At 38.2% G+C, this 15,546-nt stretch overlaps 1 protein-coding gene across 1 annotated transcript; it reads right to left on the reverse strand.

Moving 5' to 3' along the window:
- Nucleotides 1–3,051: 3,051 nt before the first annotated feature.
- LOC145767465 (solute carrier family 35 member G1-like) lies at nt 3,052–5,149 on the reverse strand. Its single transcript, XM_082579290.1, has 2 exons — nt 4,672–5,149; nt 3,052–4,199 (listed from the first exon to the last, which is right to left on the reverse strand). Exons 1-2 carry the CDS (start codon nt 5,087–5,089, stop codon nt 3,625–3,627), a joined length of 993 nt encoding a protein of 330 aa, XP_082435416.1. The 5' UTR covers nt 5,090–5,149; the 3' UTR covers nt 3,052–3,624.
- Between the last annotated feature and the right edge of the window lie 10,397 nt (nt 5,150–15,546).

The following is a 15,546-nucleotide window of genomic DNA, read 5'->3' on the forward strand; positions in this document are numbered from 1 at the left end:
TTTTGCAAAATAGAATTGTTGATCACTTTTGTTACTACAATTTGGTTAGAGAGGTAACTTTTTTAAACCATAGACATAACTCAGCAGTCAGCAACAACACTATATTTAATATTATCAAAACAAAAAACAATAAGCGAACGTTTTCGGTTAGTTATACAGCCCTTTTCAAGCCTATAAGAAAAAATATAATAAAATAAATGCTAAAGAACCATGCAGTATCACAGCAAAAATATATGTGTGAGAAAGTTAAGCAATCTCACAAATGTTTAGTTTTGACCATAGTTTGCTGTGATACTGTATGATTCTTTAGAATTTCTTGTAAAATATTTTTTCTGATAGGCTTGAAAAGGGCTATCGGCTAGCCGAAAACGTTCGCTTATGGTTTTTTGTTTTTATCATATAAAAATGTAGTGTTGTTGCTGAGTTATGTCTGTTGATGATGCTTCTTACTTGCTGAGAAATATGCAAATCAAAACAAATTGTTACAGCATTCTGTAGATCAAGACAAATTGCTTTTTTTGACATAAACTTTTATGAAAGTCATAAAAAAATTCTTTTCCTTTCAGTGTGTTTTTATTTTTGACCATTACAACAAAAAACAATATATGCCAAACATAGCAGAGATTTAGAAAAAAGTAGAAGCGACAAAACGCGAACAAATTTATGAAAATATTCAGGACTAATATTGAACAATCAAATTCCAAATCTGTAGGCCTATAGTAATTTCAGCAAGCTTTAAGAAAATACAATGTAGCTTTTGAAACATTTAAATATCAAATGCAAAAAATTTCACCTTTCAAACAGATGAACGCGAAGAAAAATACTAAAACAGGATGAATGTAGCAGATTGTTATAGCGTCCCCAAGTGGTATATATCGCAATGACTCGGCATATGCGGCCATTGCTAAGGGGCCGCACATCCCTCGAAAAAGGAGTAGTAAGTTTGTTTTGAAGTCTTGGCTCCAAATCACTTGTTTCTTGATTGTTATTGTTGGTAAGAGAAGCAGGTATTGTAGAAGACAACGCAATAAAATAATCTTCGCTGGTTCATCTTTGCACAATGTGATTAGTAGTCCTCCAACTGACGCTAAGATAGCAGACAAAAGAGCATACACATATCCAATCCGGGATGTAGACTTCAAAGCCTTATTTTTCTTGTTTTTAGATTCTTCAAGATAATCACATTTCTTCTTTTTTATTTCATCCGCCATCTTCAAACCTCACATTGGGTTTAAAAGCATTGAAAATTATTTACGTACGTCAGTCAGTCAGAGATGAGCAAGATCACCAGTTTTGGTGAAGATCAAAATCACCAAGGTTATGTGATCATGAAGATCAAGACCACTTTCAAGATCACTAAACTTGTAAAAATGAACTTCTTGATCAATAAAACAGAAAAAAAAAAACTTTACTTGCAAACAATCTGGTTAAAGATGGTTGGTATTGCTAACTTTTGCTATTAACTGCTTAGTCGCTGGCTTAAAAGTTGCAGTAGGCCTATATGTTAAGAATTTTGCTACTAAGCCTACCAATCCTTGTCGTAGTTTGAGTAGAATTGCAACATCACATAAAAGATCGAGGGATGTTAAAATACTGAAAGAGTCACAACGTTTTCAATTGGTTATAAACTTTTCTTTAAACTACGGTACATTATTTTTCACCAAGTTTTTGTTTGTATCAACTCATCCACTCCAATATGAGGGCTTTGTAACCATCTTCTTATCATTTTTCAATTCTTCGAGATTGTAATAATTTTCTCCCATAGCTTAATTTTATCTGTCATCTCGATAAAATTTTTCTGGCTTTTCAGGACCGGAAATATATTACAATATATTACACACTCAACTAGAATGGCTCCAAGACTCACCAACCAAAAACCAATTTTCACTGCATGTGCTCTAGCGACTAGTCTACTTTTTCCAATCTGAAGTAGGGCAAGTAGCCTAGAAAGTTTATAGAGGGTGCATAAATGCAATGAACTTTGTAAAAAGTAATGAATTAAAACCCACACCTTCCATTTGCGGACTTATGGAATGCACTTGGATGCGCTACTATGTTAAAACTGAAACATAAATGACGTTTTCCCTCAGTGAAAATAAATTCCTTGCTCAACTAAAAGTTTTGCGCTTTAGGCCTGTGGTTAACTCAGCCTATTCTGACGGCAATAGAGTTAAGAGATGTGTTTGTATAATATTTAACCTTAACACGAAGCTTTCCTTGGACCAATATCAAAATAAATCATTGAAGTCAGTTTATCGTCATCAAACTAAGTAGACCTAATAGTGTAAACTTTAAGCTTTGATGTTAGCTCAATAAACTGTGGTTTCTAATGTGGGATTGCTTTGACCAAACAAACGACCATGGTTCCTGACCGATTGAACATTATTTTCAAACCACATAAATTTTGTGACTCCAGAAAAAATTCCAATAAATACACAAAATATGGATACATAAATGAGCATTTGAAACAAACCATGACTCCACAAAAGCCATCTGAAAAGTGCCAACCATGTTCATTTCATTGCAGTGGAAAGGAGACAACCGTAAGCACTAAGCAGCACTCTATTAGTTTCTGTAGTTTCTAATAGGACATTTAAAAACATAATTTTTATTTTGCTTTATAGTGACATTTTCTCAGTTTGTAGAAGGCATTTTAGCACAAACTGATAAGTATATGTTTGAACAGTTTGTGTGTGGCAATATATTATGTAAAAGAAGATAACGTAACAACAAACAAAATCGTAATTTGATTCCTCAGTATCGTAAAGCGAGTTTAAATATTGGTCAAGTTGAAATGCTCACTACTAAATTTTAAAGCTGTCCGGAAAAAAATCTTTCGGAAAATTTTGTTAAGATACACGTCTTTTCGTTTGTATTTCCCTTTGTTTCAAGATAGTGTCATTTTACGGTATCCATTCTTGCCAACTGTGACGTTCTGCGTGCTTACTGATGACATATAAAAATAGCAGACATCACAAAACTTACAGAGGAAAGTTTCATTATGGAATGGAAGAAAAATCTCAGGATAGAGAAAGGAAAACATGTCTCCCGTTCTATTTCATACCCTGACATCTGTGTAGCGATGACAGTTAATGATTTGCTCAACATTACTCAACACAATTGCCTTCTAGTCTTTGCGGGTAGAAATCTTGAACCAGATATAGAATAGTCTACGGGTACTATAAAGTAAATTTAAGATTTTTTGGACCATCTCATAGTTTTTATTCATTAGCCAAGTTGATACAAATAATTGAAAAAAAGTCACTATCAAGTAGAAAAAAGCCACTTCACTTACAATGAATAACTTCACTACATAGTGAAAATTCTCCCCCTGAATACATGAAATTTCTTTCTGGCAAGAAATCCTTCTCCGGTTGGGAACCACTGGCTTAAAGCTTCTACGAGTAAGGAGTAAGCGTAGAGTTCAAAAGCGCACAAAAATAAATTCACTTCTTGAAAACAAACAAACCCGATGGACAAAAAAAAGAGAAAACGACAGAAAAAAAACTTAAAAATAAGGAGATTGAAAACAAGCTACTTTTCTGTGTCAAGTCTGCAATATCTACCATTTTTGGCACTGTTTAGTAACTTCGACAATGACACAAAAATAAACGCTTTCGGTAGTTAAACCTTTTTATGTCTATCAATAATCTTGCACGTATGCTTGATGCCAATTACAATTGAACAGGATAAAATTAAAACAGCACCTATGCAGCTTAATAGCGATGGAACTATACCAGATACAAAATATTGAAAGAGAAATGAAAACATCACTTCGGTGGTTTTGATCAATGTTACTGGACCAGCTCGTTCACGCTGCAAAGCCAAAGTTGTGAGAATTTGACTAAGAAAGCTAACGAAGGCTGCAGCAGTCATTAGTGGAACTTCGTTTAAACAAGGCAGCTCTAAGTTTCCGATAAACGCAAGATACACAAGTACCATCAAAAAACCTTCCCATGAATAATAAAATAATGAAATAGTGAAAGAAATCTCTGGGCCTAACTTTCGTACGATTATAGTTACAAGCGCTGTGAAAATAGCTGTGACCAAAACGAGTCCTATTCCAATAAGTCGGTCTGTTGCATCAGTATTTTGTTTTGAAATTTCTGTGCCTTGGAAGATGAATGTTGGTTGCGTAATAAACGCCAGTCCCACCGCTGTTACAACAGTCAAGCATATGTTGAAGATGCCACACTTTTCTGAAAATGAAAAATATTGTTGTTTGCTAGAAATGTTTGTGTTTCATACGGTCATACCAAAGAACGTTAAATATGTAAATATTTCAAGAACCACAAACTACTAAAGTATTGGTTAAGCTACTTTACGCTTAAAATATTACTATTCAAGGCAAAGCGGTAACTTTTCAACTATTCTAAACTTTAATAATGAGCTTTTTAGCAGAGCAACTTTTGCAAGGTAAAATTATCATTAAATCTTTTTCTCACTTGCTCACAAGAAATGCTCGTCAAACTGTAAAAAATATTTTGATTAGAACATATTGTTTATCTTCACTTGAATTCTTAGGAGGGTTATAGATGAACGTTTATTAAATATTCAGAGCTAAACTTGAATGGTAGAAATCCAAAATATGTTTTATCAATTTTAAGACTGATGATGGTGAAAACAGTACAGCTTTTGAAACATCTAAATATCTAATGCAAAAGATTTCACCTTTCAAACAGATGCAAGCGAAGAAAAAAACGAAGGCAGGATAAATGAAGCAGACGGCTACAGCGTCACCAAGTGGTATATGCCGCAATGACTCGGCAAATGCGGCCATTGCTATCGGACCTAACATTCCTCGAAGAAGCAACAGAAAGTTCGTTTTAAAGTCTGGTCTCAAAATGACTTGTTTCTTGATTACTGTGACTGGTAAGAGACTCAAGTATTGCAAAACACAGCGAAGTAAAACTATTTTGGTGGGCTCGTCTTTACATAATGTAATTAATATTCCACCAACAGCCATCAAGAAGGCAGATAAAAAAGCATACACGCATCCAATCCAGGATGTAGGCTTCAAAGCCTCGTTTTTCTCGTTTTTGGATTCTTTAAGATAATGACAATTCTCTACGTTTATTTCATCCGTCATGTTTGTCGTGAACTAATACATACTGATTGCGTAGGAGTATATTAGCTTTAACAAACTAAAAAGAACATCTAAATAAATATGTACAAATGAATTAGTACTTCAGACCAATAAGATTATCAACCTGAACCGCACCTCAACATAACTAATAACAATAATGTTATGGTTTTATTTATTGTCGCTCTACTGTTCAGTCGAACTGCTATGGTCTTAGGCTATAGGCTTTCGAAGAATAGAAAGATGAAAACTCAACATGAAACACAGTGCTCATTTTAAATCTTATTTGTGGTTTACGATATCACCGCATTATTACCCGACTTACTCTCACTGTGTTATGCAAGAAAGAATACAGTCGGTACCGTTTTTAAAGTCTTCGGTTTGACCCGACCTGAAATCGATCTCAGGCCTAACAGCACAAGAGCCGAAGGCGAAACCGAAGGTACGTATTTTGCGGAGACCGTAGTTGGCAGGTCGTGGATGTAGATTTTGAAAAAAAGTGGAGCCAGGACCGAGCACTGTGGAACACCATTTTTCAAGCGTCTCAGTCTGCTTTGCATCGAGTTGCCAGTGATGAAGCTTCGATTCCTGCCAGCGTGACAGGTCCCATGATCATATGGACCGTATGTCGGTCTGAAAGTAGGCGAAGCAGCTTCAAAGTAAAACCGCGTTGCCATGCGGTGTAGTTAGGCAGCTGTAAGATCTAGAAAGGCCCGCTGCCACTGCCTCATTTAGCAGTAGGCCGACATAGTAGTCTTGTAATCTTCGCAGTTCGCTTCTCCTGCGCATGATGTAGTCGACTTGTGAGTTTTTTTTCCTCCACTACTGTATGTCGAAAGTTAAGTGAATCTTTTGCAAAAGTCTGTGTTGACCGTTAGTTAGTACCATGTTATTCGTCAGCACGGAATCCACTGTACGTTCTCCTCCCTTGTTCTTTGATCCAATACCGTACTTCCCCGTAGTCTCCGTGTCTGGGTTCAGTTTTCCTGCCTGGACGTTAAAATCTTCTATTATCCACACACTTTCGTGATCAGGAATTTTCACCATAGTACCACTAAGAAGCTCCTAGAAATCATGCTTCTCTTCTCTTGAACAGCCAATTTGTGGGGCGTACGCACTGAGCCCATTAACCAAGATCTTTTAATCAGGAATCAGGATTACTAACTGATAAATCAAATTTGACAATTGTATAAGCGTGCCTGGACTTTGCGTTCTCAAAGTCAGCTGCTGTCATGCAACCCTTCGTGCAAAACTTACAATGATCAATGACAGAAGCAGCTTCTCAGCTGCTGTTGCTAGCTGTTAGAACTGTTTGCCTATTCATTCTATAAATAAAGCAGAAACTCAAAGTGGGCTCATTCGTTTTTTGTTATCCTTAAAGAGCATATTTTTGTAATGCCCTGATGCTACATAAATGCCGTTTTATTGCATGAGTTGTACAACTATGAGCTGTACAACTTACATTTGCCAGGCCCCGATTAAGAACATTGAATACTAAATGCAAACCCAACTATTTTGCTGACTGGGTAAAACGCAGCTGCAAACCATCCAGTAAAAGCTAATATTCTCGTATCATTTTATCATCGACAAACATTTAAATGATGTAAAATGGAAACTTTTATGTTGGGAAGTGGGCTGAGATTGACAAACAATAACATGACTGGAACGCAAAGTGAAGCACAAAATAAACAAACCTTGCAAAACAAGAAATGTTGCATGCAATCACAGTGACAATGTGAAATGTAAGAGTTCCAAGTAAGACATTTTAGCAAAAACTGATAAGTTTGTTTAACCAGTTTTTGGTGTTGCAACGCAATGAAAATTTGATAAATAGAGAACTCGATAGACGAATAAAATTGTTACGCTAAGCTTAAGTAGGTTTACGAAGTTTTAAAACAAGTTCAAATGCTATCCAAATTGAAATCCTGAATACTGAAGTGTCACTTATCGACACTGAAAAACTACAATAAGCTACTGTGTTTCTTTTGTAGGTCGATTGCTAATGGCTTGTAGTCTGTTTAGGGTTAATCCTGGCAGTTTTCCATCTTCATATGATTGCAAAGGCATTGTTGCAAAATTGTTGATTTGCTAAATTGTCGAAGTCAGCATTATTGATTATAATAATTCCTACGTTTAAAGAACAAGTCAAAGTAAAAAAGTCACAACAAGTTAACACTTAAATTAAACCTTTGCAAATTAATTATTATCAATCAATATAATTGGTAATTGCAGTAGCCTACTATCAGAGCCACTAGTAGGCCTACTATCATCAAAGAAAAGTCAATCAACTATATATTAGACCTCATAGCCTACTCTTCTTCGTGAACTTCTCGTCAACGCTATAAAGACATGCTACTATAAAAAAATATATATCAAATTTTAAAGTGCTACTTCACAGTATGCACAAGCAGTGTTGTACGCGTCATTGAAATAAATTGACGGCGTCAGCGTCAGCGCGAATTGCCTAAAAACTTTACGGCGTAAAGTACTGCGTAAGCTCTTAAAGAAATTGACGGCGTCAGCGCTATTTTTTGCCAGCGTCTCATAAAACGGAAATATTTCAACCAAGTTTAGGCTAACAATAGCTACAAATAAAGAGCAGGTATTATGTTTTGAGACTGTATTGTAATTAGCTGCTTAGCCTATTAGTTATTTCCTTGCAGAAAAACAAGCATTTCAAAACGTTTGTCTGACAATCTGCTGCGTTTGGGACGCATATTGTCTTTTCGAAGTGAAAACATGCGTTCCACAGCAGCGCTGGTTGGTATTGGTGTGTTGTATTTCAAAAACAAGTTGAAAACCTTTACTCGGAAAGGTATCACTGTTCCAAGCGTGCTGTGATAGTTTAGCATGTATAAATCTTTTAACGAGGTCCACTGCACCAACATCGCTCTTTTCAGGAACATAAAGCTGTTGAAATAAAGTATCTTCAACGTCCGCGATGACATTGATGGATTTTCGCTTTCTGTCTCTGATCCCTCGCTCTCAATACATGGGTGATCACCATTTGGCGAACTTCTTCCGCTTGTATTCCAGGGAACCATTCCAACCAACGCAAAAGCCGGTAATTCGGATGAGTCGCGCTGGCCAGAATACATTGTGAAACTCTAATTGTGAAACGAGATTTTCCATGAAAATAAAAAATGACGCATAGCGCTTGGCGCTTATAATCGGCAAAATAGTTGACGGCGCTATCACTTCCGTCAACTAAAAAATAAATTGACGGCGCTAGCCTCAGCGTCAACAAAAAGTTGACGTCGTTAACGTACAACACTGTGCACAAGGTACAAGGTACTCTACTACAAGGGTGCACATTGCACAGCCTGGGGTCGTAGAGAAAAGTTTTTGCAGCCGTTCACGTGTGCATAAAGTTAAAGTGAAGGTGGCTGTGCAGTGTGCATTGATGAAAGCTTTTTGATTGCTAAGTGCAGGTATTTAAGAATTGAGAATACGATTAGCCTTCTTAATTACCATAACATAAGAATAAGTATACCGAACCCGGCCGCTAGTTGGCAGCCTGGAGTAAGGTTAATAATATCAAAGCCGGCCTGATTTTGCTTGCTCATCTGGCTTACGTGCGAACCTGGTTTTGTTCCAATAATCCGTTTTAGATACAACTTATTTCTTTAAACATCAAAATCAAGTAAATTCAATTTATATTTAGCCTATTCTTGAGTGATTAAATCTTTATCCTCGGACTGGGAAAGCTTCTTGCAGAGCTTACTCCAGGCAGTTTCCTAGAGGCTTTGAATCACTGACGCAGGCCCGATCATCGAGATTCACAGACAGGGCCGGATTAACCATTAGGCTAATAAGGCTATAGCCTTAGGCTTGGAAAAATTCGGCCTCAATTCTTTTTTAGGTTAAATTTTTGTAAGGCTGATAGAGTGATAGTGATATAGATCCAGTACCAGTGCAATACAGTTTTTGCTTAAAAACGAATGACCAGAGATGTACGTATACGCCGCAAATTCTACGCTGTATACTTGTGGCGTAGACTTTTTGTTTGCGCTAACGCTTACGGCCACATTTTTTTGGATAGCTGTCGTTTGAGGCTACGCCGTAAAGTTTTTGCGGTTTCTTAGCGCATAGCGTCAACGCATACTTTTTAATGTCTTTTTTGTCGCTACAGCACGCCAATATACCTTCTAGCGCTGCAGTTGAAAGAATGTTTTCAATGGGCAAAGACATATTCAAACCAAAACGCAGCAAAATGTCAGATGATCACTTTCAGATGCTTGTGTTTCTTCGTGGAAATTCAAAATAAAACTTGTTTGTTTTGAGTGGTTCATACCGTGTGAATGTTTGGCACCTAGCAAACAAAATGAGTTTACGCTAGTGTATGCGCTGACGCTGACGCCGCCAACTTTTTTTACAAGTTACGTTGACGCATACGGCGTATGGTTTTTGGAACATTTGCGTTTACGCTGACGGCGTCAATATTTTTTGTATGCGCCTACATCACTGCGAATGACAGAGTTAAGTCAATACATATGAAGATCCCATTTTCAAAACCACGGATGCGTTACTTTTACCAAAATTAAGCTTAGAGTGTCATTAGGTAGAATATTGCCGTAGGTACCTACTATCCATTTCATTTTTTTCAAATTTTTTTCCATCTGCTTCAAATTCGACACTAGAAATCGCATTTGTTTCCATCAGTGATAAACTGATGCAGAAATTGTCGAAAAGGATTGCAGCTTGACTAGCAGCTATGATAGTATTAATAAAGTATTTGGGATCACTGGCAACTTTACAATAAATAAGGCTACTGAAGACATTGCTGAAGGTGTTCGACGCATATATGCAGTGGCGGCTCGTGGTCTCAAACCATGGGGGGGCTGCATCAACCAGTAGGCTAACCTAATATAAATAATTATAAAGCTGTACCGGACTGAGTTATAAATGCACTGAGTTAGGGTTAGTAACACAGTAACATGTTCTTTTAATTGGCTGTCGTTTAATGTTTTTATCATTTAAAGTAAACTTTTGATCACGGCTTGAATTTGGTCAAGTTTAGGTGGTCACCAGATGGAGCTAGTACTATTTTGGGACTTGGTATTAACTTAGTTGGTTAGATCTATGCTTGTGCTTTCCAACGATAGCAAATTTGTTAAAATTGAACAACAAATGAATAAATGGAAGACAATTTCCTTCAGGTGTTTTTCAGTGCATTTCCACCCCGTACTTCCTCCTTTATAATAGTCCACTCCAACCTGTGTGACGTTTCATGACGTCATCATCCCAAAAGGACGAATTGTGAAAGAGCACCAATAATTACAGTAATTGGCTTTACTTCACGTCAAAACTAGTCTGTCTCAGTGACTTCTCAAAACACAGATCAAGTAAAGTAACCTACGATCCCTTCACCTAATCACCGATAGCTTCCACACGCTTACCCTAAAGATTTACGAGAACTAAAGTTGAAATCCCTGACCGGGGTCTGTTCTATTTGCAGTCCCTACAGCGCTTGTTCAGTGACGCTAGAAAACTGTTTTCTGAAAAATTTACGTCATAAAAAAAAGAAGAAGAAACACCGGACCTGCAGAATTTGGGTAGCCACTTTAACAAGTCGAAATTCTGCCACTAAACTTGACTAGAATGAAACGCGAACCAATCATAAGCTACGGTTTAAGTGACGTAAAAAATGGCAAAAAGAAGATGATAGAAAGCAAATTAAGTGATGGATTTTTTGTCAGCTGGTTGGCTTAGGGGTTAAGGTTAGGGCTAGAAAGTAGTCATTTCGTTGACGCGGGTTCGATTCCCACCACTGCTATTGCTCTTTTTCTTCTGTAATTACCAAATAAAGTTCAAAACAAGCATTAACTCTCTGGATGAGTGCTAGAAGGGTCACAATTGGATGGTAGCCTCTTATAACATGTTCTGATTGGTTGGCGGTTGCATTGTAGTCATTCGCAGTGGCAGAATTTCGACTTGTTAAAGTGGCTACCCAGAATTTGCAGACCCAGAGTTGCCAATTAATTTTGTAAGACAAATTTTTTTTTTATTGCAACAAAAATTAATATTAAGAGTTTTTTTAATTCTTCAAGCGAAATAAATTAAAAAAACATGGCAAAACTATCTATATGTAATATAATTCACAAATGCACAAAAATGTTGGGGGACTGCAGTACTGCAGTCCCTTATGACGAGCCGCCACTGATATGTGAAAAGTAGCCTACACTGATGATTTTGAGGAAGACTTCTCACAAGAGTTTATTCAATTTGTGGCATATGTAAAAGATTGCCCTCTCAAGAAAAACGATACTAAGACAAAATCCATGTGGCTGTATAGAATAATCATTGAGACCAAGATCACTGAGAGTTTTCCAAATGTTGAAATAGCTATAGGCCTACGCTTGTTTTTGACTCTCATGATCACCAATTGCAGTAAAGAGCGATCTTTTTCCGTACTTAAACGAGTTAAGAACTATCTACGTTCAACAATGTCAGATACACGCCTCTCTGCGCTATCACTTTTAAGCATATTAGGCTATAGAGCAGGGGCGGGCCTGATATGGGAAAATGAAGTAGTTGGCGGGCCGGATTCATGAATTGCTACATTAAGCGTGTATTTATCCACCTAGACCAGTGCTCTTCAACCTTTTTGTCAACACGGAACCCCTCATATACTTTCGCGTTTGTCACGGAACCCCACTAACAAAAATTTGGTTAAACACTGTTTTTACTTTATTCTCACAAAGGCTCAACACTCAACAGCAGCTCAAGTCTGTAGTCTCTACTATACTTAGTCTGCTTGTACTTCTGTGATCTTTACATGGGCAACATTCTATGACTGTGATGCAACAATAACGTTTTTGTTAATAGAATAACAATAAACAGCAAGTGACGCCATAATTAAATCAATGTTTTATTCGGTTGTTGACTGCATTCAACCTCTTGTTTAACAAAATGGTCTACTTGGAGTGTGAATGCGGTGCAGTGATCTAAAGAAATCGGAATGACGCATCAAAAAACTCACGGAACCCCACTTCATGTTCCGCGGAACCCTGGGGTTCCGCGGAACCCCTGTTGAAGAGCACTGACCTAGACAAAGAATGAATTCTATTTAATGTAATGTAAACTTTAAGTTTAAAGCATAAAGACCAAAAATAGTCTTTAATGAATTTATTAACAATTAACGTAATGTAGCTTCTGAAGTCAATGGGACATCTGTAGTCGATCAAAGTTGTCACTTTCATTGAAACATCTATGGTAGCCTACTGCTTTCTTGCCGACTTGTGTGAAAAAGCGCTTGAGCATATTTGTTAAATTCGCGACACTCCTTTTCAACTTTACGTTTCTTGGCAAAATCCATAGGAAAATATTTATTGTAGGCTACATTCAAAATCTAATTCTAACTGAAAACAAAGAAACTAAAAAACACAAAGAACCAGAGAATAACCAACAATCACTATTATTTGTATACGTTCCCCGTGCAATTATTACACTAATCAGCCAAATTTCACTTTGATCTATTTTTCCAGCTTGAGACTGAAGGAGGTTCTTACAAGAGACAAAGAAAAGGGATGGAAGGCCCGTTAATGACGGAACATAACATGCTTGTCACTTGACTAAAAACCGAAAATAAATAATCAAAGAACTAAAAAATAACCAACAGTCACTATTATTTGACGTAGTAAGCAAGTAGTGGAGGATTGCGGTAGAGTGGCCGCGGGCCACATTATGTAAAGACCGGAAACTGTCTGCGGGCCGCTCAAAATCCCGTCGCGGGCCGGATCCGGCCCGCGGGCCGTATGTTGCCCGTCCCTGCTATAGAGAGTGATGTTGTTAGAGGTTTGAATGTTGATGACATCATTCATACGTTTGCTAGCTGTAAGGCTAGGAAAATGTAATTTTAAATATATATTGTAATACAGTATGAGTCTATGACACTTAGTTACATTTAATGGGCCCTACATGTTTTTATGGTATGTTTATGTTATTTTGCAGTAAATAATTTCAATTTTTCAAATATGTAGTTTTATTACTTTTTGTATCTTAGTTTGCAAAATTAGACCTTCTCTAGTAAACAGCCTTAGGTCTACAGTAGGCTACCCTTAATCCGACCCTGTTCACAGAGTGAGGTTTTCCAGTGTTGAAGTCTTGTTGAGGGGAATTATTCCATCCATTATTAAATTTATTATTTTGTAATTTATTATTTAATAGATATGTGATAGAAAAGGTGGTTTGAAGCGACATCTGCGAAAAATTAATTTTTTATTTCAATCCATCTTTTTTTGTGTGTTTAAGTCCAAATTCTGTTTCTTGGTGCAGTTTCCTAGCTACGGCCAACAAAAAATTAGAAGTGACTTTACTTGGTGGTTATGCTTCTTTCATCTGCTGTGCCGCAGCGTGTTATTGCGCTATAGGCCTACATTAAAGTGGCAGTACAAATATATCAGGTTATGGATTTTTATTGATATAGCAATAGCCTATAAGTCTACTATTCATAATGAAAACCTTCTGAACAGAGTGGAATCAATTCCGATTGCAATCGAATGTAATTATTTATGTACCGGTAGCCTAACTGTAATTATTTATGTACCGGTAGCCTAACTGTAATCGAGACTTTTTGTTGTTACTTGTAATTTAAAAAAAATTTGATTCATATTACAATCATAGGCCTTCATTAGGTGAGTTGCACGCATGGTAGCCTACAGTACTTTGGTTGAGTCGCCTGTTGATGTTCAAAAGAGACTTCTACATTGCAACTTAATCTTTATCAAATGCAATTCTACTTGTTTTTGAAAAAATCAAGTTGAAAAAATTCATCGATAAACATAAATATTGAAACAATAATTATTTTTCGCTATTGAAACGTGTAATTATTGAGATTGGAAAATAATTGTAATTTAAAAAGTTTGGAACAATGCAATTGTAACAAAATTTTGATGATGTAATTGAACTGAAAATTGTGTAATTTATCCACCTCTGGTTCTGACTGTTCAGCTTGATTTGCATTGATACATTCAGCTTGACCATCGTATGAGTCATAACCTGCTTATTCAGGCTGATAAAATCAAGTTTCCATAAAAAGTTGACCCGTTGTTCAACTTCCGTTACGCGGCTGCTAATTTTACTATCTAATCCCAGGGCCGTAGCAAGGCCGGGTTCAAGTGGGCAAACTTCCTTCCTCACAAAATAGTTTTGATTTTTGTAAAAATTGTGTTGAAGATACTAAAAGCGTGTTTTCAACACATGCCATGTGTTTAACACGACGCCACGTCGGCCGCTTTCGCTCGGACATGCACAAGTGGGGTTCCTTCATCAGAATGCGAGTGCGGTGCCACTGAACAGACCGCAGACCATGTCATCCACCACTGCCTAACCCATCGGCCTCCAAACAGTGCGCATGGTCTGAGGGTCCTGGACGACGAGACTGCTGATGATTTCCTGCCCTCCAATCTAGCCTGGAAAGATCTGCTCATACGCCAATGAACACAGGCTAATAGTTTCTACTTTTTTGCTTGCCCGCCCTTCCGATATTCCAGTTTGGCTACAGATCTGTAAGGCAAGGTAAGCCACGGGGAGCAAGGTAGCCACGGGGAAAAAGTAGCTACGAGGAGGCAAGGTAGCCACGAGGGGCAAGGTAGCCACGAGGGGCAAGGTAGCCACGGGGGGGCAAGGTAGCCACGAGGGGCAAGGTAGCTACGAGGAGGCAAGGTAGCCACGGGGGCAAGGTAGCTACGAGGGGCAAGGTAGCCACGAGGGGCAAGGTAACCACGGGGAGCAAGGTAGCCACGAGGGGCAAGGTAGCCACGAATGGCAAGGTAACCACGAGGGGCAAGGTAACCACGGGGGGCAAGTTAGCCACGAGGGGCAAGTTAGCCACGAGGGGCAAGGTAGCCACGAAGGGCAAGGTAGCCACGGGGGCCGAGGTAGCCACGAGGGGCAAGGTAGCCACGGGGGGGGCAAGGTAGCCACGAGGGGCAAGGTAACCACGAGGGCAAGGTAGCCATTTGGGCAAGGTAGCATCGGGGGCAAGGTAGCCACGGGGGGCAAGGTAGCCACGGGGGGCAAGGTAGCCACGAGGGGCAAGGTAGCCACGAGGGGTAAGGTAGCCACGATAGAGACGTAGCCACCAAATTTTGTTTCACCACTCCCCCTCAAAAAATTGTTTTAATGCAAAGTTTTCATGCTATTGTAATTCATGTTGAATGACGTTTGGTTTCCAACAGTTGCTTTTGCCTTCCTGAAATTTTCTTTCTAGCTACGTCACTGACCACGGTCCAGCTCCCTTGACGTCAAATCTGCATGTAGTCTTGGCCAATACAGATATTCTGGGGCAGTGAAAGGATATCTCCTCAACCCCAGACCAGACTACATGTGGCTACAACAAACAGAAACTCAATGAATACGACTTCTATCCGTTTTACGTCGACATTTGCTTTAGGGTTGCTCCCATTTAAAATAAATGGCCACCTTTAAACAGTCATTTCGTATCACTTGGTCTTCACAAC

This window comes from Aplidium turbinatum, chromosome 3 (assembly GCF_918807975.1).
Source record: "Aplidium turbinatum chromosome 3, kaAplTurb1.1, whole genome shotgun sequence".
Lineage (NCBI taxonomy): Eukaryota > Metazoa > Chordata > Ascidiacea > Aplousobranchia > Polyclinidae > Aplidium > Aplidium turbinatum.

Bases quoted from the DNA above. Each gene is read 5' to 3' on its own strand.
- LOC145767465 (XM_082579290.1), bottom strand. From the start codon at position 5,089: ATGACGGATGAAATAAACGTAGAGAATTGTCATTATCTTAAAGAATCC. The intron at 4,200-4,671 runs GTGAAATCTTTT...TTTCATTTTCAG, and splicing joins CGCTTGCATCTGTTTGAAAG to AAAAGTGTGGCATCTTCAAC.